A 24,614-nucleotide genomic window follows, 5' to 3' on the forward strand; every position below is an offset into this window, starting at 1 on the left:
ATATCAGACACCAGGAAACTCATAGCCACTTGACAACCTACTTGTGACTTTTAAAGAAAAGAGTGACACCAAAAATTAAAGCAAATCAAAATGAATGTAGTTAAGGCAAAAAGCTGTCTCTCAGGAGGCAAATACCTAACCAGGAGAACTGAAAGAAGAATTGGGGACAATGCTGGAATGAAAATAATGGCTTATTTTTTTTAATCACCATCCTTTATATTTGTTTTTAACACAAACTGAAGAGTCCCTTGAAAAGAGGAAACAGTTTTGAACTTTGAAAAAGCCATTTATGTCCGGGCACCACCATGCATGGTGACATTATGGTAGGCACATCAAGAAGAAGAAGAAGGGCCTGGGAAGGTGGCTCAGTGGTAGAGCACTTGCCTTGCATGCATGAGACCTGGGTTTGATTCCTCAGCATCACATAAGCAAAAAGAAAAAAAGCCGGAAGGGGCGCAAGTGATAGAGTGCTAGCCTTGAGCTGAAGAGCTGAGGGACAGAGCCCAGGCCCAGAGTTCAGGCCCCACGACTGGACCCCCTCCCCCCCCCAAAAAAAAGAAGAAGAAATTACAGAAAGCCAGAGAGATTCAGGAGCCAGACTCACTGAACCAAACAGCTTTCAATTGTACTATTGTTTATTCTATACTTGAATAAAAAGTTGTTTCCTTTAAAATGAGATGTAATTCAGATTTTAAATTTTTTGTTATTATAAAGGTGATGTACAGAGGGGTTACAGTTACATAAGTCAGGTAAAGAGTACATTTCTTTTTGGATGATGTCATCCCTTCCCTCACTCTTTCCAGTTTTTCCCCCTAGTCCCCACCCACAAGTCGTACAGTTCATTTTCAACCTAGTGTCTAGTAAGTATCCCTGCTGCATTTTTTTCATCCTTTGTCCCTCTAGCTTTGTACGCACCTCCCCCAAACATATAAATGAACAAACAGGCCAAACTAACTGGGGTGAGATAGAATCTTAGAGTTGTTTTGAATTGCATTTCCTTTATGGCTAGAGTTGATGAGCATATCCTCACATGTTTCTTCACCATTCTTACCTCTTCTTTTGAGAAGTGGCTCCTTAGCTCCTTTGCCCATTTAGTGTTTGGTTTATTACGTTTGGGAGGGGTTTCTTGAGCTCCTTGTATATTTTGGGTATTAGGCCTTTGTCACATGTATTGCTGGTAAAGATCTGTTGGCTGTCATTCTAGTATCTTAACTCTGTCCTTTGCTGGGCACAAACTTTAGTTTGATGTAATCCCATTGGTCAAGTCTCGCTCCTATATGCTGTACCCCTGGTTCGCTTTTGAATTCAAACGTTTCTGCCTAGGCTTGTGAGTTCCGACTTCACTCCCTCTTGCAGTAGTTCAAAGATTCAGGTCTGACAGGTCTTTGGCCCACTGTGAGTTGATATTTGTGCATGGTGACAAACAGGCACAGGGAAGCCCAGTTTTCCCAACACTAATTATTGAAGAGGCTGTCTTTTATTCCACTGTAGATCTTTGGCTCCCTAGACCAGGCCTGTTTTAAGGAAATACTTCTTCCTCCCCCTCCCCCTGGAAATACCTCCTCCCTCTCCCTCTTTTTTGCTCCACCCCTTTCCCCTCCCCAGACAAACGGTCTGGGCCCGCAACGGCCTAGAGCGCCCCCTAGAGCCCGTCCCCCATCCTGCCCCGAGCCGGCCCTTAGTGACCGGCGCGGGGACGGCCCCGCCCCCTGAGTGGGCGGGGTCTCCGCTTTCCCGCGTCCGGCGTCCCCGCCCCGCCCCCTCTGGCTCTGGTTTCCGCCGCTTCGGGCCCTGCCGGACCCCGGGAGCCCCGGCGGGGATGCGTCCCCCGGGGCCGTGGTGGCTTCTGCTCTGGCTGTCGCCCCTGGCCACGCGGCCCACGGGCGTCGAGCGCGAAGAGGCCACGGCGATGTCAGGTAACGCGGGCCCCCGGCCGTGGGCGACCCCGTCTGGGTGATGGGGTCGCCGTGGGCGCGGCTCCTGCCGGGCCGGGCCCGGCCTTCCCGGCTTCCGGGGCCCTGGTCTCTGCGGGCCTGTGCACAGGATTGTTGGAAGTTCGGAGCCTGGTGGATCCCCTCCTCCCCGCGTTACCCAGGCGGCCAACACTCAGGAGACGTTTCCTTCGTCCCGTCCCGTAACTAGGCCCTGCCGCTGCCGGCCCAGGTTCTAGACTTGCAGTGGGATTGTTGGCTCGTTTTCCCATTTCCTGGAATTCATTTAGACAAATACCGATTCCGTGCGCCTAGGCAGCGTGCCCCTGTGCTCCTCTCCTGTGGTCTTAACTGTGGGTGAATGTCTAGATTTTTGTTGTTGTGTAGTTTCTCGGGTTGCATCTAAAACTTTATTACATCAACAGTTATTCTTTAAACTGACGATTAGAGGTGGTAATCCTTCAGGTGTAGAAAGAGATGGAGAGTCTCCTGGACCTGGCCAGTTGTTGTGACCTGGTAAGTGGTCACATGTCATATACAGATAATGATACAGCTGTTGATTTGTGATTTATGCACTATGCCTGCTTTGTGAGAAACAATGTCTGATATCCACTGGTGGGGTTGTAGTATGTTGGTGGGGTGCTCTCAAGATCTTGACACAGAAGGGGAAGTCACAAAATGCGGTTCTAATTACTTGTCATTTGTTGTAAGTTTAATGTTCACTTTGTCATTCAGTCCAAATGCAAGGTGTTGATGGCTCATGTATGCAATCCTAGCTATTCAGAAGGCCAAGATCTAAGGATCACAATTTGAAGCTAGCCTGGCTAGCAAAGTCTGTGAGATTACCATCTCCAATGAAACACAAAAATACCAGAAGTGGAGTTGTAGCTAAAGTGATGGAGTGCTAGCCTTAAGCAAGAAATCCCAAGGACGGTGCCCTGGCCCTGAGTTCAAGCCTCAGGACTACCATACACCTGCTTTTCACAGATGCACTCACTACAAACTTGCACGTATTGCATTGGACATCTCTCGTGGGAAACCATTAGTATGAACTTTTAGCCGGACCCACACTGTTCCCAACAAAGTCTGGGTCCTTGTCTAAGGATGAAGGTGAGAATGGATGTTAAATAGGAAAGTTTTAGTTGGTACCACATTAAGTCTACTCACAGGTCAGTCAAGTAGTTTGTTTGCTGCAAATTATGTCTTGGGAAACTCCTAGTTTTCATTGGACAGTACTGGGGTTTGAACTCAGTGCCTCAAGATTGTTAGGCAGGAGTTATACACTGAGCCACATCTCCATCCCTCTGCATTGGTTATTTTTGAGGTAGATTCACACTTGCTGTCTACTCAGGTTGCATGTCTGGACACCACAATTCTGTTTCTCACCATAGCTGAGAAATTGGTGTGTATTATAATGCCCTGCTTGTTTTGATAAGTAGGCTTTTCTGCCGAAAGTCTGGCCTGGAATCACAGCCCTCCCAGTATCATCTTTCTTGTGCCTTAGGATGACAGGCATACACCAGGCCAACTGTTGGTTGAGAAGGAATCTCAATCTTTTCTGTCTGACTGTATTCAAACTGCTATCCTCCTGATCTTAGCCTTCTAAGTAGCTAAGATTATAGGTTTTGGGTGTTTTACTAGGCATTAGGCAACTAAAAGTGTCTCAATCATTGTCTGACCATTTAATAGCCTCATAGGGGTAGCAACTATTTATAATACCATATTAGCAGATTAGAAAACAAAAGTATGGGTTGTGAGAAATATAACAAGTATATATTGCTGAAAGAAAATGCAACATAGTTCAGGCTAAGGAGGAGGGTTATTGGACATGGCAACAACCACACAATTAGAAGTATCCGTGGACCAACAACCAGAAACTTAGGTTCTAGTTTCAGCTGTTATATTCATCCACCAGGTGGTATGACTTTGAACCAGTACCATACTTTATATAGACCATATTTTCTGAATGAGTAAAATGGAGATTCTTTTCTTTTTTGCTGAAGTTTTCAACATTTTCCTCAGGTTTTTCTTTCCCCAGAACTATGGGGAGCTTGAGCTTGAGCTTGAGCTTGCCAGGCAGGTGCCCTAACACTGAGCCTGCATCTTCAGCTCCCCACCCCCTTTTAATGTGTGTGGGTGTCCAATTTATAGTAGGCTTCCCATTTTAGCCTTAGGCTTTTTTGTCCTGGTTGGCCTCAAACTCCTAATCTAATCTTCCCATATACTTTACACTAACAGGTATAAGACACTGTGTCTACCTATTGGTTGAAAGGAGTTTTTTCAGCTTTTCTGTCTGGGCTGTCTTGGTTCACTAACCTTCCTTTCCTACTCTCCCTAGAAGCTAGAATAACAGACATAAGCAACTAGTGTCTGGCTTTCCTCCCTTTCATTTCCTGATTTCCTTTACTGAACCTAATGCTTATCAAATTTTTGCATTCTCTGTGGCAAAGGTTCTCAATTTTGTTCAAGACATAAGGTAAATCTGTGCTTGAGTGTGCATTAGGATGTGTTCATTTCAGTTTTATTCAGTTTGTTTTACCTGGAGCCCTTCTGTGACATGAAAAGCTTGGATTTAAGTGACACTTAAGAACCCATACTATTCTGCAATTCTGTCTTGGACTCACACACACCCTCCTATGGAATGGAGAACATTCAGACTGAGGCCAGCTCTCTGCATCTTATTTGGAGGAAAGTCAAAGGCAGTTGGCACAAGAGACACAGGTAGTTGTCTGCCTGAGAGCAAGAGTAATTTCAAGTCAAGTATCACTTGTAATTTGTAACCAGTGAGTGTGGTCCCTAGAAATATTTCTTTTTTTCCCTGCAATGAAGTTCATGTTACAGAAATGGCTTCCCAGGCTTAGAATACAGCCAACAACTCATTTCATATCTGCAGCTTTTAAATTCCTCTGTGGCAAAGGAAAATCTGTATAGGCATTAAAATTAGACCTAACGGTACATTAGGATGTGCTAATTTTAGTTTCATTCCCATGTTCTTGGACGAATAAAAATCAGGATTTATATTCAGGTTAAAAACAAGACAAACTGGGGTTATACAATAGAGGAGTTACTTCTGTAACTAACATCTTTGAAAATAACCCATCAAAATTACCAACAAAAATTGTAACTGCATCTGAAACCACTGGGTTTCATAAGTGAAGGTCTATTGGCTTTATGATTTTTGTTTTTCCTGATTTTCTTCTTTCCTTTTCTCAAAAGAAACATAGTTATAGTCCAAAGAAAATGGCAGCATGATTTAATAAGTGCTTATATTCTATTACAGTTTTGAGGGTAATTTTTTTTATAAGAGAACCATAGGAAGTTACATTTTCAGGAGGAACACTGAGGAAATAATTTTTATGGAAGGTGATTTAAGAACTGTTAAGATTTGAGAAGTGTTTGTGTTATTCATTTTTAGACTGTTCTATAAGTAGGTTTAAGTACTACCTGCACTTTTCAAAAGTTTTGACTGCATATTTTTACCATATGCATGACTAAACTTTTAAACTTTAATATATAATTAGACATATAAAGGAGTAATTTCAGATTTAACTTATTAAATAGGTGGTACAGATGTCCTTTTTAACCATATGTGCAGTAGTGCGCCCTTTTCTGTGGGGAATGCTTTCCAAGACCCTCAGTAATGCCTGGCACTACAGTATATCTGAACCCCATATTATATGTGTTACGCTTTATTTCTATGTATACGTACTTGCGATGGAGTTTAAATTATAAAGTAGGCACAGAGATGAACAATAACTAATAATAAAAATAGGACAGTTTTAACAGTATACTGCAGTTGAAGTTACTTAAAATTTATGAATTGTCTGCTTTGAAATTTCATTTTTAATATTTTTGTCCTATGGTAGACTATGGTTGACTACAGGTAACTCAAACCATGGAGAATGAAACTGCAGATGAAAAGAGGGACAATTGTAGTTCAAAGATTAGTTTAATACTTATAAATTGAGTTGCATTTAAAGTGACTGTATGTTACTGGTTCAGGTAATCCTGTTTTGAACTTTGGGGACAATGTCCAGAAGTATACTCTTCTCCAGAAGTCAGGTGTGATGGAAGGACCAAAGGGCCTCCTGAGGACTGAGGACTACAACTGAGGAGTTAAGGAAAGGGGGTGCTCTTAGAGACTGCCTTGCCATAGTCAGGATAGCACCCGCCCCCCTCCCACCCCCCACCCCCACCCACTGTGGGGATGTATTTTATCCTTTCAGGTATTATTCCCTTCCACCCAAATGAATGATGATCATTACAGTGGGGTACATTATGTGGGAATTGTTGTGATACATTTGAGTCTGCCTACATCTGCCACCAGGAGGTTTCATTGTATCAAGATTAGACAGGAATTTAGGTTCCACAAAAGAAAAGTGAATGCATATATGAAAATTGAACTCATCCCCTGTTCTTTCACAAACTTCTTCCCATCCAGGTGAAAAGCCTCATGATCTCTCCACTTACCCCAAACCTTCACAGCATCTCATTCTCCTTCAAAGCCTGTTGAGTTCATTTTCTAAGAGTTCTTGGATCTATTCCTTCTCCTTCTTCAGCTCATAGTTCAGTAATCTGGGGTCCTTCCCTTGTCGTTTCAGGCTAGAAGTGATACGAGCTTCCTGCTGATGTGGGTGCCTGGGATATCACAAAGCCTCATAATTGTGCCTGAATTCTGTCCACCACCTTACTAAAGTCTTCAATTAAGCTCTTTTTAGTGTCCACAGTTTCCTGTTAAGATTTTGAAACTTACCTGAAGTCCTTCAGTGCTGTGCTTTCAGGATGAAATCTGTGTTCTTCTGTCATAATAACCACCGCTTGCTTCTATAGCTGTGAGTGCTATTCTGTTGCTGGACCCCCATCCATTTCCCTTACCCCTAAAAGAATTCCTCCCATAATCTGCCTCATTTTCTGTCCCCTCAACCCAATTCTTATTGCCTCCAACTGATTCCATCAGTCCTCTATACTCATATTTCATCTTTTCTGGGAATCTGCCTTTAATTTCTGCCCTCTACTTCAGAATTGAAAACAAGCTTTTCTCTATGCCTATAGCATATCCTTCATGTATCATAGAAGTATTGACACTGATTTTGATATTTTCTGTATGTATCTTTGTAGGTTGAAAAGACTATAGGGCTGTAATTGGAATTTATTGATTTTGAAATATTAAATTATTTCTGAGTAAATTTTTAAAAAAGATTCTGGCAATGAAATATTTAGAAAACCATTTCTTTTTTATCTTAGTTCCAAGATGTAAAGCTTTGAAGGAAACAGATAAAATTATAGCTTCAGAGTCAGACTGTTACTGCTACAGTCAAATGTCCCAAATGAAGTGGACATATATGTGGTCAACAGTACAGGTAAGGGCCCAATTTTAAATCATGTCTGAAGGACAGGGAATGAAAATGCATTTTGAAAATAAAAAGTACGTTTTGTATGGACATATAGCTGAGTGTCAGGATGAAAGCTGTCATGAGGGTCACACATGGTGACCCATGGATGGTGATGTGGGAGGGGACATTAACTCCTCCATATGTTTCTCTACCCCTTCTCAGACCATTCAAAACTAACATGTAATCAGTGTGTCTTCTTTGCGGCAGGATAGAGCATTAAAAAGAGCGATCAGAATCGTTCTTAGTGAGAGAAGATGACATTTAAGAAAGATTTTAATACAGTGAGATACTGAAGAGTGAACCCAGGGAAAGAATATTCTAGATTAAGGGTATAGCTTGAACATTATACCAGGAAGCACATGACACTTATATGTACCATTTCCAATACCATAGACCTCTTTAATCACTTGATTAAGGTGTGGTATCTGGCAGGTCCTCCTACTTTAAAATGACTAATTTCATTAATGGGTGAGTAGTTTGAGGAGATAATTTGAGGCGATAATTTGTAGATACTCTGTTCCTCATCAAACTTAAACTCCCTAGTTTTATCATTCATTGGTATTGTTTGCCTGATTTAGCTAATATTATAATTCCATTATTCTTTTACAAATATTGGCATTTCACCATACAGAAGAGTTTTTTTCCTCCTATTAACTAATTAACAGTTTCATGAATTGCCAGATTATTTTGTGGATTTTCATTAGGTATTTTGAAACTCCTAAATTTGAACAGAAGAATTCCTTTGAGGTAGTTCCTTTAACTCATGACTATCATTTTTTATTGCTTCTTTATTTTCTAACAAAAAGATGTTGCATGCTTATGTTGTGTTTTCCTGGACCCAACCTTGCAATACATTTCATTTGTGGAGCATTAAATATTAGTTCTTCATTACAATTAAGATACCACTGTTCTATATATGAACTCCCATACTCCTGCGTATACATCTGTTTCTATCTCTTAGTTCAAAGTCATGAGTTCTGCTAAAAGAAACAGTAGTAAAAATTCAGTATTTATTTACAGTGTTTTATCTGTTGGTCAAGGATATAATTTTAATATTGTGGGAAAAAATTACTTGGGCTAATCATTCTTACCTACCCTGTCCATATAGCTATATTATTCATTAAAAGTATAATTTGTTTTTTGTGCTGGTCCTGGGGCTTTGAATTTAGGGTCTGGGTGCTGTCCCTGAGCTTTTATGCTCAAGGCTAGCACTCTACTACTTGAGCCACAGCTCCACTTCTGACTTTTTGGTGTTTAATTGGTGATGAGTCTCTGGAACTTTTCCTGCCTGGGTTGACTTTGAACTGTGATCCTTAGATCTCAGTCTCCTTCCTAAGTAGCTAGAACTACAGACGTGAGCCACGTGCACATAGTTGTTTTTATTTGTATTCATTTCAAATTTTTATTAACATCATGGTTGATTTCAATATTTTTAAATATATAAAAATTAGAATACCTTACAAGTTAAAACTCTCCATAAACTGGGCACTCGTGGCTCACATCTGTAATCCTAGCTACTCAAGAGGCTGAGGTCTGAGGGCTAGGGTTGGAAACCAGCACAGTCAGAAGTCTGTGAGACTCTTATCTCCAATTAACCACCAGAAAACTGGAAGTGGTGCTGTGACTCAAGGTGATAGAGGACTAGCCTTGAGCAGAAGAGCTCAGCGGCAACACCCAAGCCCCAAGTTCAAGCCCCATGACTGGAAAATAATAAAAACTCTCCACAGAAGTATTCTCAGAGAAGCTGGGTGCCGGTGGCTCATGCCTGTAAACCTAGGTACTCAGGAGGCTAAGATCTGAGGATCACAATTCGAAGCCAGACTGTGTGGGAAAGTCCATGTGACTCTTCTCTCCAGTTAACCACTGGAAAATCAGAAGTGGTCCTATGGGTCAAAGTGGTAAGAGCACTAGCCTTGAGTTAAAAAGCTCAGGGACGGTGTCCAGGCCCTGAGTTCAAACCCCGTGACTGACAAAACAAACAGACATATTTTCAGAGAAATCCCACTCATCCTCATTTCTTCTGCTTATTCCAACTCTTATAGGCAAGCAATCATAGTTTCTGGTGTCTTTCCTATGTTCCTTCTTGCAAAAATAAGCAGCAATGCATTTTTATATGTGGAGAGCTGAAAATCAAGAGACAGAGAATTTAAATAGAGAGGAGAAAAGGACTGCATTAATTTGTTTTTACTATTATGAGGAAATAATGAAAGTCAACTTGATTTTAAAGAAAAAGGTAACTAGGATCTGAGGTTGTGTTCTGATCCTTCTTCAGTGGACATAATAAGAAGAGCTGAAAGTATACATGCTCACTTGATCCGGAGGAAGGAAGTGCTTTTTCTTTTTACTTTTCTTTTTTTTTTTTTGTGGTACTCAGGATTTGAACTTAGGGACTTGTACTTGCTAGTTTGACCTGATGGCTGCAGAGTAGCCTCTAGCCCTGTTTTTCACTGGTTATTTTTAGAATAGAACTCACATGTGAACTACAGTCTGCCAGTGTCTCCAGACTTTTCTGTCTGAACTGATCGGCTACTATCATCCTCCTAACCTCAGTTTTCCATGTAATGTAGGATGACATTGTGTGCCACTGCACCCAGCTGTGGATTAAGAATGGCTCCACAAACTTTTCTACCCAGGCTGGCCTGAACTGCAGCCCTCTTACTCTCTGCCTCTCAAGTAGCTAGGATTATAGGCATGAGCCACTAGAGCTCTGCTGAAGTGGTTTTTCTTAAGCACTGAAGAAGAGGGTAGAGATAGAGACGCTATTTCTCTTATCTTTATGGCCAGATAGTTTTCTTTCTATCTGATCCATTTTCTGTATGCCTCTTGGCCACAATGACTTGCTGGAAGAAAAGTTAAGTCAATCACAACTCCTGTCAGAAATGTCCACTTTCAAACATGTCTGTGTTCCAGCGTGTGCTTAGACTAAATGCAGGTATGAAAGGTCCACCTTGGGACCAGAAACCAGTCATGTGCATTTACATATTCTTTCCTTAATCCAATTTTGGGCTCTCCTTGTTCTTCTTAGGCTTATGAGAAGCATTTTACTTCTGTGCTTATGGATTTATTTGTTCTTGTTTTGTAGGTGACAATTAACAGCTCAAGCATGCTCAGTATTGAATATATCACAGGCAGTCATAATTGCCAGTATCCAGATACCGTTGTATCTTTTATCAAATGTGTGATTCATAACTTTTGGGCGCCAAAGGAGTCTAAAGAATTAACTATAGTCATCAGTCCATATGGGGAGACTGTGTGTTTCTCAGTAAAGCCTGTCAGGAAGATACTCGTTTATACAATAAGCATGAATCGAAATAGTAAGTTTATTTTTATTCTTTCTGAATTCAGTTTTTCTGCAATCACGTTCAATAAGTGGATATGTCTTTTCTTTCAGCAGCAGTACATTGACACAAAATGTTCATTGTGTGTGTGTCTTTTGTTTTTCTTCCAGTTGTAGATTTCAAACTCTTCCTTGTGTTTGTGGCAGGCATTTTCCTTTTCTTTTATGCAGAGACCTTGAGTCAGTAAGTATTCATTTTTACAGTCTTGATATTGTTATTTGAAAGGTATTTGGGTTGTTTTTGACTCTAAGGTAAATATTTCCTACTACTTGGCATTTGTAGTTCTTATTTAGGTTTTGCAAATGACAGGTCTGAAGGTAGTATTTGAAAGATCTTGATGGATAGAACAGTTACTTGTATATACAAATGGTACAAAGTGCTTTTGCATACATTATTTTATGTATTAACATTTTTATTAGATCTCATAACTATATGAGCTCTATATTGCTGCTTTTATTTTATCAATGAGAAAATCCTTATCCATCATTTCACAACTAGTTTTTTTCGGGGCCATAATTCAGCTCAGGTTTTATGAGCTTGCTCTCTCTATTAGATCTATTTCCTAGATTTATGACTGATATAGAAGGTTGAATATAACAAATATCTACCTTTTGCATAAGAACACTATTTTGATATTTGGTTTCTTCCAGTTTCTTTAATGAAAACACTTTCCAGTGTTTTACTTCTTGCTCTGCTAGCTAGAACCCAACATTCCTCAGCCATCCCTAACCTTGTTTATTTTTGAACTTTTTCTTAGAGAATAGTCAAGTATGTTCAATATCATTCATAAATATAAACTGGATAGTAAGTACATGGGAAGGGTTAAGATTGGACTCTTGAGGAGCTGATCTGTAATCCTGAATCCTCCAGCTACCAGATGTTCTCTTGGACAGGTCTTTTAACTTCTTAAGTCTTTAACTTCTTGGTTTTCTCTATATAAAACATAGACATGGATAGCTGTGAATGCATGGTAATACATGATAATGCCTGGTTATTACTGTTGAATCAGATTCTTAATAAAAGATAACTCAGACATTCTGTTTTGAGTTAGTACCAAGCTTTTTGCCATAAATTTCCAAATACTAATTTCAATTTTAAGAATATAGGATGTGCTGGGCGCCAATGGCTTATGCTTCTAATCCTAGCTACTCAGGAGGCTGAGATCTGAGGATCGTAGTTCAAAGTCAGCCTGTTAGGAAAGTCTATGAGGCTCTTATCTTCAATTAACCAGAAAAATAAGCCGGAAGTATAGTGGTGGCTTATGAGGTAGAATGCTAGCCTTGAGTGAAAAAGCTCAAGGCCAGTGCTCAGGCTCTGAGTTCAAGCCCCATGATTAGGTAGAAAGAAAGAAAGAAAGAAAGAAAGAGAGAGAGAGAGAGAGAGAGAGAGAGAGAGAAAGGAAGGAAGGAAGGAAGGAAGGAAGGAAGGAAGGAATTAGACTTGCCTTCTGAGTTTTTCATTCTTGTTATACTTTATAACTATTGTTGCTGTGTTAAACATGTTTGTCATAGTAAACATGTTGATTGATTTTAAATGGCTTTTATCTGCTTGTTTTGACAGAAGCCCTGTTTTCTATTACTCTTCAGGGACCATGCTAGGTGTTCTAATGACATTAATCTTTGTCCTGCTGTTGATGAGACAATATATTCCTAAGGTAGGAATACTATGTGCAGTTGAACCCTTAAAAAAAGGGAACCAAAATGTCATAGATAGGAAAAACTTATCAAATTAATTCATGTTATGATAGTTCCTAACTCAAATTGCTCCTCTGTATAAACTAACTTCAAAATGTATTTCTTTCTGGAGAGTCCATTTTATGTTTATTGGTAATGTTTAGGCTTACCTACTAGGTATTAAGGTTTGATGACTTTTTTTGAGACCTTTATATGTTTGAGGTAGTATGAGGTTTGTGGTTTTTTGGTTTTTTTTGTCGGTCATGGCGCTTGAACTCTGGTCCTGGGCGCTGTTCCTGAGCTCTTCAGCTCAAGGCTAGCACTTACCATTGAGCCACAGTGCTACTTCTAGTTTTCTGGTGGTTAACTGGAGATAAAAGTCTCATGGATGTTCCTGACTGGGCTGGCTTTGAACAGTGATCCTCAGATCTCAGCCTCCTGAGTAGCTAAGATTACAGGTGTGAGCCACCAGTGTCCACTTTTTTTTTTTTTTAATGAGTGAAGAGACAGATTCTATATTGAGTGAAAACTTTTCTTATCTTGGCAGAACTAAAAAACTAATGTTGCTGAACCTTCAGGGCATTGAAAAACTGCATTGCTACCTCTGGGGATTTCTCCTGTTCGCCAGTACACCTTTAGTAATATTCTGAATTTAGTTGAGAATAAATAAGTATGAATTCATAGTGGTAATGTTACAATCACCAATTAAAGTTTGAAACATCAGCCTTATTTTGAGATAGCTTTTTTCTTAATAGTGCTTCTCCTCCTTTCCTGTGCCTACTAGCCACCTATGGTCTCTTGTTAAAATTCTGGTTTAGTAGAGGCTTACATTTCCGGTGAGCTTCTGTGTGATACTGATCTTTCTGTTTTGTGGGCCATGCTCTGAACAGCAAACCTCCAGAAGGATTCTTAAGTTGACTTCAGTTTGAGATAGAAGTTTCTAATACAAAGGGTTTATTTGTTTGCTTCTATTTTTATGAGAGTAAATGAACCAAAAAAAAATTGTATCATTTATTTTCTTCCATACACAGTATAGCACCTTTGGGGCTCTAATGGTTGCTTGTTGGTTTGCTTCAGTTTATTTTGTATGCCAGTTGATGGAAGATCTGAAGTGGCTCTGGTATGAACACAGAATATATCTATTAGGTAGGTAAATGTCTTAAAAAACACATTCTGTTATTGGTGAAGCTTTAAATTAAAGTAAAACTAGAGAGACTTTTTGACATGCCTTTCCAGCATCTAGATTTTTATTTTAAATTAAGGTGAGAGTGCTACTATATTTTTTATTTTATTCCCATACTTGGTGGTTTCATTTCATTTAGATCTTATTTTAAACTGTTTCCCAATAATCTTAGTTTTCTAATCCAGTGATCAAAAAAAGCAGAAATAACAAATTTCTCCCATTTGACTGAATGCACTTCTGAAGTTGGTTAAGTTCTAATTACATTTAACTTGTAATAGAGTGTGTGTGTGTGTGTGTGTGTGTGTGCGTGTGTGTGCATGCGTGCGTGTATGGGTGTGTGTGTGTGTGTGTGTGTGTGTGCTGGCCCTGGGGCTTGAACTCAGGGCCTGGACACTGTTTCTGAGCTTTTCGGCTCAAGGCTAGTGTTCTACCACTTGAGTACAACTCCATTTCCAGCTTTCTGATGGTTAATTGGAGACATAGGGACTTTCCTGCAGGGGCTGGCTTCAAACTGCGATCCTCAGATCTCACTTTATTGAGTAGCTAGCTAGGATTACAGGTATGAACTATCAGTGCCCAGCTGTAACCGTTTTTTTTTTAAAAACTTATACATGACTCCTTATTTTCTTTTTCTTGATACTTTAAGTATGAAAGATAAGACATTATAAATGTAAATGACCAATGAAAACAACTTTTCAGAAACAGGCTAAAAAAATTAGCTTACCTCATTTTAGGGTACAAAAAAAAGTCCTTTTTGCTTGTTTTAGGAAATAATGGATGCTGAGAGAACCGTTAGTACCAAGTCTCTTGTATAACACTTCTAAAATAAAAGCAATTATATTTTTGTTGTACTTGAAAATTTTGTTTTAGCTCATTTTTCTTTTTTCTGTTAAAGTATTTTAGAGTAAATTAAAATCACATTTCCCTAAATATTTACCTATTCATCAATAGCATATTTCTATGTGATCAACTAACTTTCATTTTATTCTTTGATGCTGGAGGCTGAATGAACCTAGATTCAAGTATGCTAAGCATGTGCTCACCACTAAGCCATAGGCTCAGCCCCGCTATTACATTTTTTTTGGGGGGGGGGGGGTCTGGTTGTGAACTCTGGACCTGGGCGCTGTCCCTCAGCTCTTCAGCTCAAGGCTAGCACTCTACCATTGGAGCCACAGCACCACTTCCGGCTTTTTTCTTTTTGCTCATGTGGTGCTGAGGAATCGAACCCAGGGCCTCATGCATGCAAGGCAAGTGTGCTACCACTGAGCCACCTACCCAGTCCCTTAAATTTTTAAATTAATAATTACAGGAAATCATTTTAAACAGGCCATCTTAAGTTTTTTCCAGTTGTCTTTAATGGCTGATTTATATAAATGAGGATATAGTGTGGAACCACATTTTGTATCAGTTATGTTCTGCAAGTCTTCTTTAATCCTTAACAGTTCCTTTTTTTTTTTTTATCACATTGGTATGAGGAGGACAGTGAACTAATTGTCCTATAAACTGGTTGCATTCTGGATTTGTCTGATGACTCCTTTGTAGCATAATTTAACTTGTTCCTCTCTCTGCCATATTTCCTGTAAACAGGAAATTAGATCTCAAGAATTTCTTAGATGCAAATCACTTTTCATGATTATGTTAGAGGCATTAGAATGCACTTAGAGGCAACGTGTATTTCAGATTGGATGCCAGCTGAGACATAATATTACGTGGTCACCCCATTAGTAATGATGGGCTGATCTTTGGATTAGATTAAGAAGATGTTCATCTGATCAAGTCCACCACTGTTGAAATAATATTTCCCTTTTGTGACCAGAAAACAAGCAACCATGGTAACATATACCTGTTTTAGACATTGGACTACAACCAGACATGCTTAAGTGTCATCCTAATAATTACTACATATCCTAACTTGTTACAAAAGCCATTCAAGTGTCTCCTACAGGAGAAATTACCAGCTCTATATATGCTGTTTTTCAACTTTACTTCATTGGGACAACACAAAACCAAACCAAACCAAACAAACTAAGGTTGTTTGATAGATTTTACCTTTTAAGTTGAGGCTCTCATAGATTTTGCCCATAACTTTTCAAGTTCAAATTTACATTATTATACCTTGTGCTTTTCCAGGCTACATTTTGGTAGTTGGATTTTTCAGCTTTACTGCATGTTACAAACATGGGCCCCTTGTTGATGACAAGAGCAGAAGTCTGCTGACATGGACACTATGGCTTCTCTCCCTGGTTCTCATCTATGCTGGGATGGCCATGCCTCAGTGTGCTTATGCAGTTATGGTCTTCCTCCTGTCTTCCCAGTGCCTGTGCTACCCACTGAAAGCATTCAGTTTTATGAGACGGTGTGTATCTTTTTTGTTACTACTGAATTTGACATTTTATACCCTGGTTTGGCTTCTTGTTTTGGGAGAAATTTTTGAGCACTATTTAATATGATAATTAAATACATTTAATCTGGAGATATCACTCTAAGAACTCTGAAGATTAAACATCTAAGCATCTGATCCCACTGTCTTCTGAGTTGTGCCACCAATTGCTTGGTACTTAGAACTCACTCAGAATTCACTAAAATCAGTGGTGAAATGTCTTGGGCTCAGCTTACCTAAAAAATTTATTTCATTCTTCATTTCCTTAAAGACAAAAACTGTACTTGTAACAGTTGGGGTAGAAGAGAGGATCATAAATAATTGCAAATTGCAGTCCATTATTAAGAATTTTCTTTTAAGACTATGCATTTCCTAAGTGTAGAAAGAAAGATAAGGTAACATTGTTGTCTCTCCTCATTGGTTTTTATGTCAGGTACACAGGGAGATAATCCCTGCTTTTGAGGTCTACCTGCAGAGACACTTATTTCTATATCTCCTTTACTGGGGCTTGAACTCAGAACTTCATGCTTATTAGGAAGGTACTGTACTGCTGAGCCATACCTGTAGCTCCTTTTGGTGCTAGTTAGTTTTGAGATTGGGTCTTACTTCCTGTCCAGAAATATGCCTGGACCTTGATCTGCCTATTTTAGGTTTCCTGTTCTACCTATGATGACAGGCCTACAGTACTATATCAAGCTTCTTTGGTTAAGACAGTTCCCCCAATTTCTGTCTGGGCTATCTGCAAACTGCAATCTTCTCAATTTTATCCTCCCCCAAAACTAGAGGATAGGCATGGAGCAGTGCACCCAGCTATGGGTTGAGAAGGGATCTCATGAACCTTTCTACCTGAGCTGACCTTTAACCACAATTCTCCTGTTTTTAGCCTCCTAAGTAGCTAAGTTTGTACATTAATCACCAGTACCTGGAATGTGCGTGCGTGCGTGTGTGTGTGTGTGTGTGTGTGTGTGTGTGTGTGTGTGTGTGTCTGTCTGTCTGTCTGTCTGTCTGTCTGTCTGTTCTGAGGCTAGAACTCATGGCCTGGGCACTGTCCCTGAGCTGTTGTACTCAAGGCTATCACTCTGCTACTTGAGCCACAATTTTCCTTTGGCTGATAAGAGTCTCATGGACTTTCCTGCTCTGAGTCTTCTGAGTAGTTAGGTTTACAGATGTGAGATATCAGTGCCCAGTGATTTCTGCATTTTTTAAGCTTTAAGACAGACCTTGCCTGGGGACTATGGGAATATAAAGAAAATCTAGGAAAGCATCCTAGGAGGAGCTATCACTGAGCTGGATCTTAAATAATGAACCAAAATAGTCCAGTGAATAAATGTGGATGAATAAATCCATAAGTAGCTTGATGAATAGGTGGGGTTGGGCTGAATTAGGTTGCATCACAGGCCATCCTGAGAATCTAGTCTGGGTCTGAACACAGTGGACTTATTTCAGTAGTCTTCTGATACTGCCTGGTCAGAAGTTATAAATCCAAATGTGTCCAGATAGGGGGAAGGCAGAGTGATCCTGAGGACTGAAATTCTGCACTGTATCCTCATGAAAAAGGAGGCATGACCACTCATTTTGAGCTGATAGTTGCCTGGTGGGAATATGGTCTTGCCTTGCCAGAATCTTCTGGCTTTCTAGATGTGGATTGCCATGAGAGTATGAATCCTCACAAGTTTTAAATATTGGCACCTAATCCAACTGAAGTAAAGATACATCCAATAAACAAACATCAGACTAGAGACTGTAAGTACTCATGGGCTGGTGGGATTTGGCCTGGTGTCTTTCTACACAGCTAGGAGGATAGAGGGAGAAGCCCCTGTGGCAGGAAACTTATCCTTAGCTATCACCTGTGATCCCACAAGGACTGATGAGGACCTGACTTAGAGTGAAATGATGGCTTAAAAAGGGAGCTGGTGGATGTTGAATAAAACTGGCCATAGCAAGGAATTGCCCAAGTTCATGCAGTGAGTAAGCCTGACAGCCAAGGCTGATCCCAGCCTTTTGGCTCAGAGGCCACAGTTGTATGAAGAGGCATTTGAACTGGGTTAGAAACTCATAAAAGAAGGAGATAATGTCTCTTGTTCCTTAATCCAGTTCATCAACAGTCAGATTTAAGGTTCAAAAGAAAAAAATTTCAATGAGGTTTTGGAAATCTTTGCTTAGATATAAAACCATACCAAGACATAAAAACCTCACTGATAAATATTACACAAATATTTAAAACATTTTTGTCATTATTACTCTATGTTATTCTTGGATTATTAAATTTTCTGAAATTTATAATTTTCCTGGTAGAAAAAATTCCAGTCATGTGCCTCTCAACATGCAGTGAAAGAATGAATATGTTTTTGTACATAAAAGACTTTTTCTGTTTTCCTTGAGCATAGTCTCATTTGCCACCACTAGGTGGAAGTGCTACCCCACAATCCATCTTGATTTTCACAGAGTAAGTGATGAGTGTGGGTCCTAATGGAGCTCTGTAAAAGGACATAGGAGTTCATTTTGATTAGCATCGTCTTATATGATCTTACGCATATAGCTATTAAGCCCTTGCAATTCTCTCCTAAGAATATCATCCTTTGTTCTCACTATGTGAATGTTTGGATTGTTATTTAATTAATCATGTCCAAGTGTAATTATTTGTCTTTTACTTTTTGGATTGACCTGTAGATTTATAGGCACATTCTAGATACTACAAATGAGGGAAACGATGTAGCCTTTGTTTCTCTGAGTCTAGCTTACTTTGCTTAGTATAATTTTTTCCAAGTCCTTCCGTGTCCTTACAAATGCTTTGTGCATAAGATGATACAAAATGATGTTTCTCGAAATGGACTCCAAGAAATGAAAGAGGTTTTTTTTTTTTAATACTGTTTTGAGTTCTTTTTTTTCTTCTTTCCTTTTTTCTTTGGTTTATACCCTTCTGTTTTTGATTTCTGTATCCTTTGTCTTGTATATAAGTTTATCTGATTTGGGGAAGGGAAGGCAAAGCACAGGAAGGTGGGACAAAGGGTGAACCAATTCAGCAGTGAACCCCCCTAGACACGATGTTGGAAATGAACTATACAACTTTGGGGGGAGGAAAGCGGGGAGGGGAAAAACGGAGAGAACGAGGGTGGGGGTGACACTGCTCAAAAGGAAATGTACTCATTACCTGACTTAATGTAACTGTAACCCCTCTGCTCCTCTCCTTTACAATAAACATTTTTTTAAGCTTGCTTTTCTTTGTACCTAAGAAAAACAACAGTCCTAGCACAAGAGTGCAGACTTTTAATTATCTGAATGTGTAGCTAAAAATTACAGAGGGCAGACTTTTAATTATCTGAATGTGTAGCTAAAAATTACAGAGGTGGGCTCAGTGCCTGTGGCTCACTCTTGTAATCCTAACTACTCAGGAGGTTGAGATCTGAAAATCTGAAGAAGCCAGCCTGGGCAAAAAAGTCCTTGAGACTCTTACCTGATTTTCAAAGGCTTTAGAACATTAAGCTGAAACTGTATGTTGCTATGCTGCAGTCATAGTAATGACCATGGGAAAGTACAGTATAAGGGTTATACACAGGAAGTTAAATGGTATTGTTGACACTGTCTAGGAGATGTGTTTACATAAATCCCAAGGATTGAATTGGGCAGTAATCTGGCAACCAAATGCCACTTGTTTTAGGAAACTGAAGCGGTGGTTTAAATCAGAACAATTGGTATTTAAGTATCTCTCTGATGAAGAGTACAGAGAACAAGCTGAGGCCGAAACAAACAGCGCTCTGGAGGAGCTTCGCCATGTCTGCTGCCGTCCTGACTTTCCTTCCTGGCTGGCTGTCTCCCGACTCCAGGCTCCTAAAAAGTAAGTCCTGCTCAGCTCCTGCAGCCACAACTTGGGTTCCCATTAATGTGAAACTCCTCATCTGTAAAACAAGCTATTTCCTTGGAACATAGATACTGTCAAAGTTATCTGAGGTTCTTTTTCCTCAGTGTTGACTTTGTAGAAACTATAAGTAAATATTGATCTGATGTGTCATATTGGTCTGTTGTTAGGTACTGACATTAAGCAATGAATAATAAAACTAAACTTATAAAAATGGAGAAGGAATTAGCAAACAGGAGTGGGCACATCTCACTGTACTTAAATCTGGCCTCTTCTCTACCCTTTCCCCAAATCGTTACCTCCAAAAAGATTACATAAGCCATTTCCCTCTCTATTCACAATGTAAATGGGACCTTTATTGACACAAAGTCAAATTTAATTAAAGGGAGTAAATAGGGCACACAATTTTCTTCCAAATAAACCTTTGTAATTTTTTTTTATTAGATTTGCAGACTTTGTTCTTGGAGCAAGCCACTTAACACCTGACGAAATCAGGCTGCATGAAGAACAGTATGGCCTTGGAGGTGCCTTCTTGGAAGAGCAACTCTTTAGTCTACAGACTGACAGTCTACCAACAGGTTGACTTCACTTTGGTCAAGGAAGTGGGTAAATGGCAAGGAGCTTATTACAGTTCTGATAATCAGTGGAAGAAGCATTTACTATGGACAAAAAAACACACACTAGAAAGGAAAATTAACCTGTATTAAAGAGAATTTATTATTTTTGGCAAATTCAGCTACTAGTTGTACTATAGGTGGGCTTCCGGAATCAATGATAGTTATTGCCACTCTCCTTGAATGTAGACTAATTAAGAACAATGGAAAGTTCTTGAAGGGACAAGTAAGCATGAACAGGTACCCAGGTACCTTCTCCATATCAAAATGCTAAATCCTTTCTTAAGAAAGACTGCATTACTGTTCATACATTTCACCACTGTCAGTGCTGGGAGCCATCTGATATATGCTGGACTAATGTTTTCCAAAAAGTACAGAATACTAATAAGTGTTAGTAAACAAATTCAACAAAGAGTCATACAAAATTAATTAATTGCAGGACTTTAAAGCTTTTAAGGATATTAATGTATTGTGAGTCTATAGGTTTTTTTATTTCATTTGACCACAGACTTTATTTATGAGATTAATGATCTTTGGAACACGTTTGGAAATTACCAGTGATGGTGGAATTGAGGCTTAGGGATGGTAAATAAATTATTCAAGACCTCGGAGCTGTTTGAAGGCAGCACTGGCAGGACTCCAGCCCTGGTGTGTCCTATGACTCATGTGAAAGCTGGAGCACCATTTTCTTACAGCCTTGGGTCTCTTGGCATCTGTTTAATATCTTATATTGGCCAACCAGTATTTGATAACTGTGATAAAGGGAAACAAGATTATATTTTAAAGTTTTGATAAGATTTTTATGCATATTTAAGGATTAGACATTGAGAGGACGCTACACTTTTTGTGTATATTGATATTGAAGGCATTTAATCTTTTGTAGCATTTTGCTATTCATTTAAAAAATTGTTTGGCTATTTTTTTTCTTTGTTTTTCTTTTTCCTTAAAACAAATGCTCAATAGCCAACTACTCTGACTGCTAAAGTGGCAAGCATGGGTTCCAGTCCAGGAAGAGTGCTGGCGCGAAGGCCTGGCTGGGGTGGTAAATCCAGTGACCTGCAGCAGGTGGTGTTGGTGCCATTGCATGGTTGCTTTTTTTTTTTTGTGGGGGGGGAGGGGGAGGCTAGTCGTGGGGCCTGAACTCTGGGCCTGGGCGCTGTCCCTCAGCTCTTCAGCTCAAAGCTAGTGCTCTACCACTTGAGCCACAGCGCCATTTCCGGCTTTTTTCTTTTTGCTTATGTGGTGCTGAGGAATGGAACCCAGGGCCTCATGCATGCAAGGCAAGTGCTCTACCACTGAGCCACCTTCCCAGCCCTTTTTTTTAATTTTAATTTTTTTGTCAGTTGTGGGGCCTGAACTCTGGGCCTGGGCGCTGTCCCTCAGCTCTTCAGCTTGAAGTTGGATTCTCCTGGTTCTCTGGAGAGTAACATCTTGTGCTGCCTGCTAGGTTACATTGATACTAGTTTTTCTGCTCTTATAATCATGGTGGGCAGAGCCTGTTTTGTTACAGCTCTCTTTTAACTCTAGCAGGCAATGCCTGCTAGTTACAGCTCCACAGCAGGCCACCACAGTTTCTATCTTCAGGTTCTAGAAAAATGAAATCCATGGCAATGAGGCATGAGTGTGAAAGTGTGTAATAACTCAAGTGAGAAGAAAAGAAACAGCGTTCACCAGGCAAGCAAAGTCCCAATAGAAGATGAATCTACAAGGGGTGTGTGTGTGTGTGTGTGTGTGTGTGTGTGTGTCCTGTGATGGGATCATAAACAATGAAGAATCCCTTTTATCAAGAGAAGGGCAGAGTGAAGGAATAATGCAGAGCATTTTGTCACTCACTTTTCTGAGCTATATTTATTAGAGCTTTTCTGAGTTGTTAAATAAGAATGAAGCTAACCATTTAGAACTTTCTAGATTGATTTTCAAACTATATTTCCTCTTTTGAAGCGGTATGTCACTTTTTATAGGTCTGTTTTGCCAGACATCTTTTAATATTATGAGCCTTTAAAAAAATTTTAATACTATTTTAAATCTGTGCCTTCACATAAACTTTGATTTCAAAAGAATCAAAGAATACTTTTTTAATTTGCTTATTTGTATAAGCATTAACAGGAGTCCTAACTATTTTTGTTACAGTTTAATCTGATTATTATGTTCTATAATTGTATTTATTGGTGCTGTATTGTAAATGCATCAGATGTGCCAATGCTGGTATTAACCATATTCATTTCCTAAGAATCAGTTTGTAGTATAAAATGTGTTTGAACAACAAACACTTGAGCATCTGTTGAGACTACCAGGCCCGTTTCCTCCAGGACAGCCCTGGGCCTCACCTGAGCCAGGTTTAGAGAGGCTGCATGGGGCAGAAGCAGCTACAGGCTACAAGTGGGCCAGCAAGCCATCGTAACCATCACAATGATAACAGCTACAGAAAGAGGGAAGAACAAAGGGGAAAGTGTCTTTCAGGATATTATTTTCCATGTTAATTTTAGAGAAAGTTTGGATTCATCAGCTTCTGTTATATGAGTACTATGAGAAGCTAAACAATTAAAAACATTATTGGTGGTATATTTGATGTGTTTTTATTGTGCTTTTCTGATTTGGATTTATTACTGATCATACTTTTTAATCCCCAAGAAATGTGCAGATTTTTCCCTCCTTGCCTTCTTCACTTTTTTTGTCTTCCTCTCTCCTTTTCAGTCTTTTTAAAGGTCTTTAAGTAGTTTAAATGAGCAGTAAAATGACAGTGCCCTTCTTAGGTAATTGATGTTAGTTCTGAGCTTTACATCATCACAGGTGTGTAGTTACTGAGTATAAACAAACCTTTTCATGTGTTCTTGCTTATGCTATTCAACACTAAATGTGTGGCTGAGAAGCAGAAAAGGGTGGTTATGCTTAAGCAATCATATCATTCAACTGTTAGGCTTGAGGCCTCATTGTTCACTCAGTTTTGGGACTTAAATCTAGATAGCCTTCTGGTCTCAAAGCCCATATTACCAACCCTAGTTCTAAAAAGATCCTTTTACCCTTTAAAAATAGATCGTCCTGGAGCTGCCATAGGTCTGCCAGAGCAGCTACAAGCTGGGGGAGTGAGGTGCCCACCAGGACACCTCATAAGCACGCAACAAAGATGCAATAATGGATGCAGTTATCTTTGTAAATATTCACTGTTTAACCCTAGATTGGCTGAGAGGAATTTTACTGAAGCATTGGTCCCCAGCACTGCCAATAGCCTGCACCCCATGTGGAAGAAACAGAAAATCCTGAGCAGCTTTCAGCCAACTCTCTGCTTCATGTGGCTGTAGCACCATTACAGGCTAAGTAAAGCAACACTCTTCTTCCAATGAATTTCTTAGGCTTTTTCAGAGGTATATTGCCTACTGAGATGTATTATAGTTCTTATTTTGCTTAAGGCTTTAAGGAATAGCTTAATAATTAGCAGTTAACCTCTTTGGATCTGCACAAATTCAGCACTTGGGGTAATTGTTTTTATGATCATAGGTGAAACGGCAGAAAGCAAAGTTAGGAAGGCAGTGATTACCATCCTGGGCTTTTTGACACCCCTGAGTATTTCTAGTGATCCCAAGAGGGACTATAAAATTCCCAAATCAATTTTTAATTTGAATTCACTTTAATATATATATATTTTTAAAGTGGCATATGGCACTTTGAGGGCAGGAAGAAAAAGTCACAAAGTCCACAAACATAAGGGTGTCAGCTCAAAAGGCTGGACATTTCTGCATTATTGGATCAACGCTCACAGTAAACATTTCTTAACAAAGGCATGTTGAATTTGGTCTCATTCATTACAGAGTAAAGGACGTTTACTTGTTTGGTCACATCTTCATCCCTTAAATATTTAAAAATCATATTTATTTCTAATTCAACATGTCCACTTGTGCATTTCCAAAACAGCAGGCTTTTTAAAAGAATAAGAACTGTAAACACAAGAAACAAGTTTTTGACTTCCTACAGTCAGGTTCACAAATCCACATACTGTACATTCATAGGTGAGGTTCAGCCTGTCACCCACTTCTTTGTTTCTATAATTACACAAGCATAATAAATACATCTGATCTGAAAGGTCACTTAAAAATGAGTCATGATAATTTACAGTACAGTACGATTCAGTTCAAGTGCAAAAATAACTGTCTGCTTAGTTCTTTTTCTTTCACTTACTTTAAGCTGTGTTTTGTGGTGAAGCTAGACTCCAAATGTAGAATTTCTTCTCCCACACGCAGAACTGTTGTGG

At 39.5% G+C, this 24,614-nt stretch overlaps 2 protein-coding genes across 4 annotated transcripts in view; one reads left to right on the forward strand and one right to left on the reverse strand.

Moving 5' to 3' along the window:
- The first annotated feature begins 1,810 nt into the window (after positions 1–1,810).
- Positions 1,811–21,465, forward strand: Nemp2 (nuclear envelope integral membrane protein 2). 2 transcript variants are annotated; one of them, XM_042688274.1, is made up of 9 exons: positions 1,811–1,916; positions 7,176–7,291; positions 10,407–10,638; positions 10,773–10,845; positions 12,223–12,316; positions 13,367–13,481; positions 15,649–15,874; positions 19,557–19,733; positions 20,199–21,465. In XM_042688274.1, the coding sequence occupies exons 1-9, from the start codon at positions 1,820–1,822 to the stop codon at positions 20,335–20,337; spliced, it is 1,269 nt and encodes a 422-aa protein (XP_042544208.1). In that variant the 5' UTR covers positions 1,811–1,819; the 3' UTR covers positions 20,338–21,465. The 2 variants fall into 2 exon arrangements, with proteins under 2 accessions (XP_042544208.1, XP_042544209.1); XM_042688275.1 differs by lacking the exon at positions 1,811–1,916 and adding an exon at positions 2,371–2,447.
- Positions 13,252–24,614, reverse strand: part of Mfsd6 (major facilitator superfamily domain containing 6) — a 72,889-nt gene continuing 61,526 nt past the window's right edge. For both annotated transcript variants that reach the window (XM_042688271.1, XM_042688272.1), the window contains exon 8: positions 13,252–13,452. In XM_042688271.1, the coding sequence (XP_042544205.1) occupies positions 13,409–13,452 (44 nt within the window). In that variant the 3' untranslated portion in view covers positions 13,252–13,408. The remainder of the gene's footprint in view (positions 13,453–24,614) is intronic.

This window comes from Dipodomys spectabilis, unplaced genomic scaffold (genome assembly GCF_019054845.1).
Source record: "Dipodomys spectabilis isolate Male_0828 unplaced genomic scaffold, ASM1905484v1 ptg000115l, whole genome shotgun sequence".
NCBI lineage: Eukaryota > Metazoa > Chordata > Mammalia > Rodentia > Heteromyidae > Dipodomys > Dipodomys spectabilis.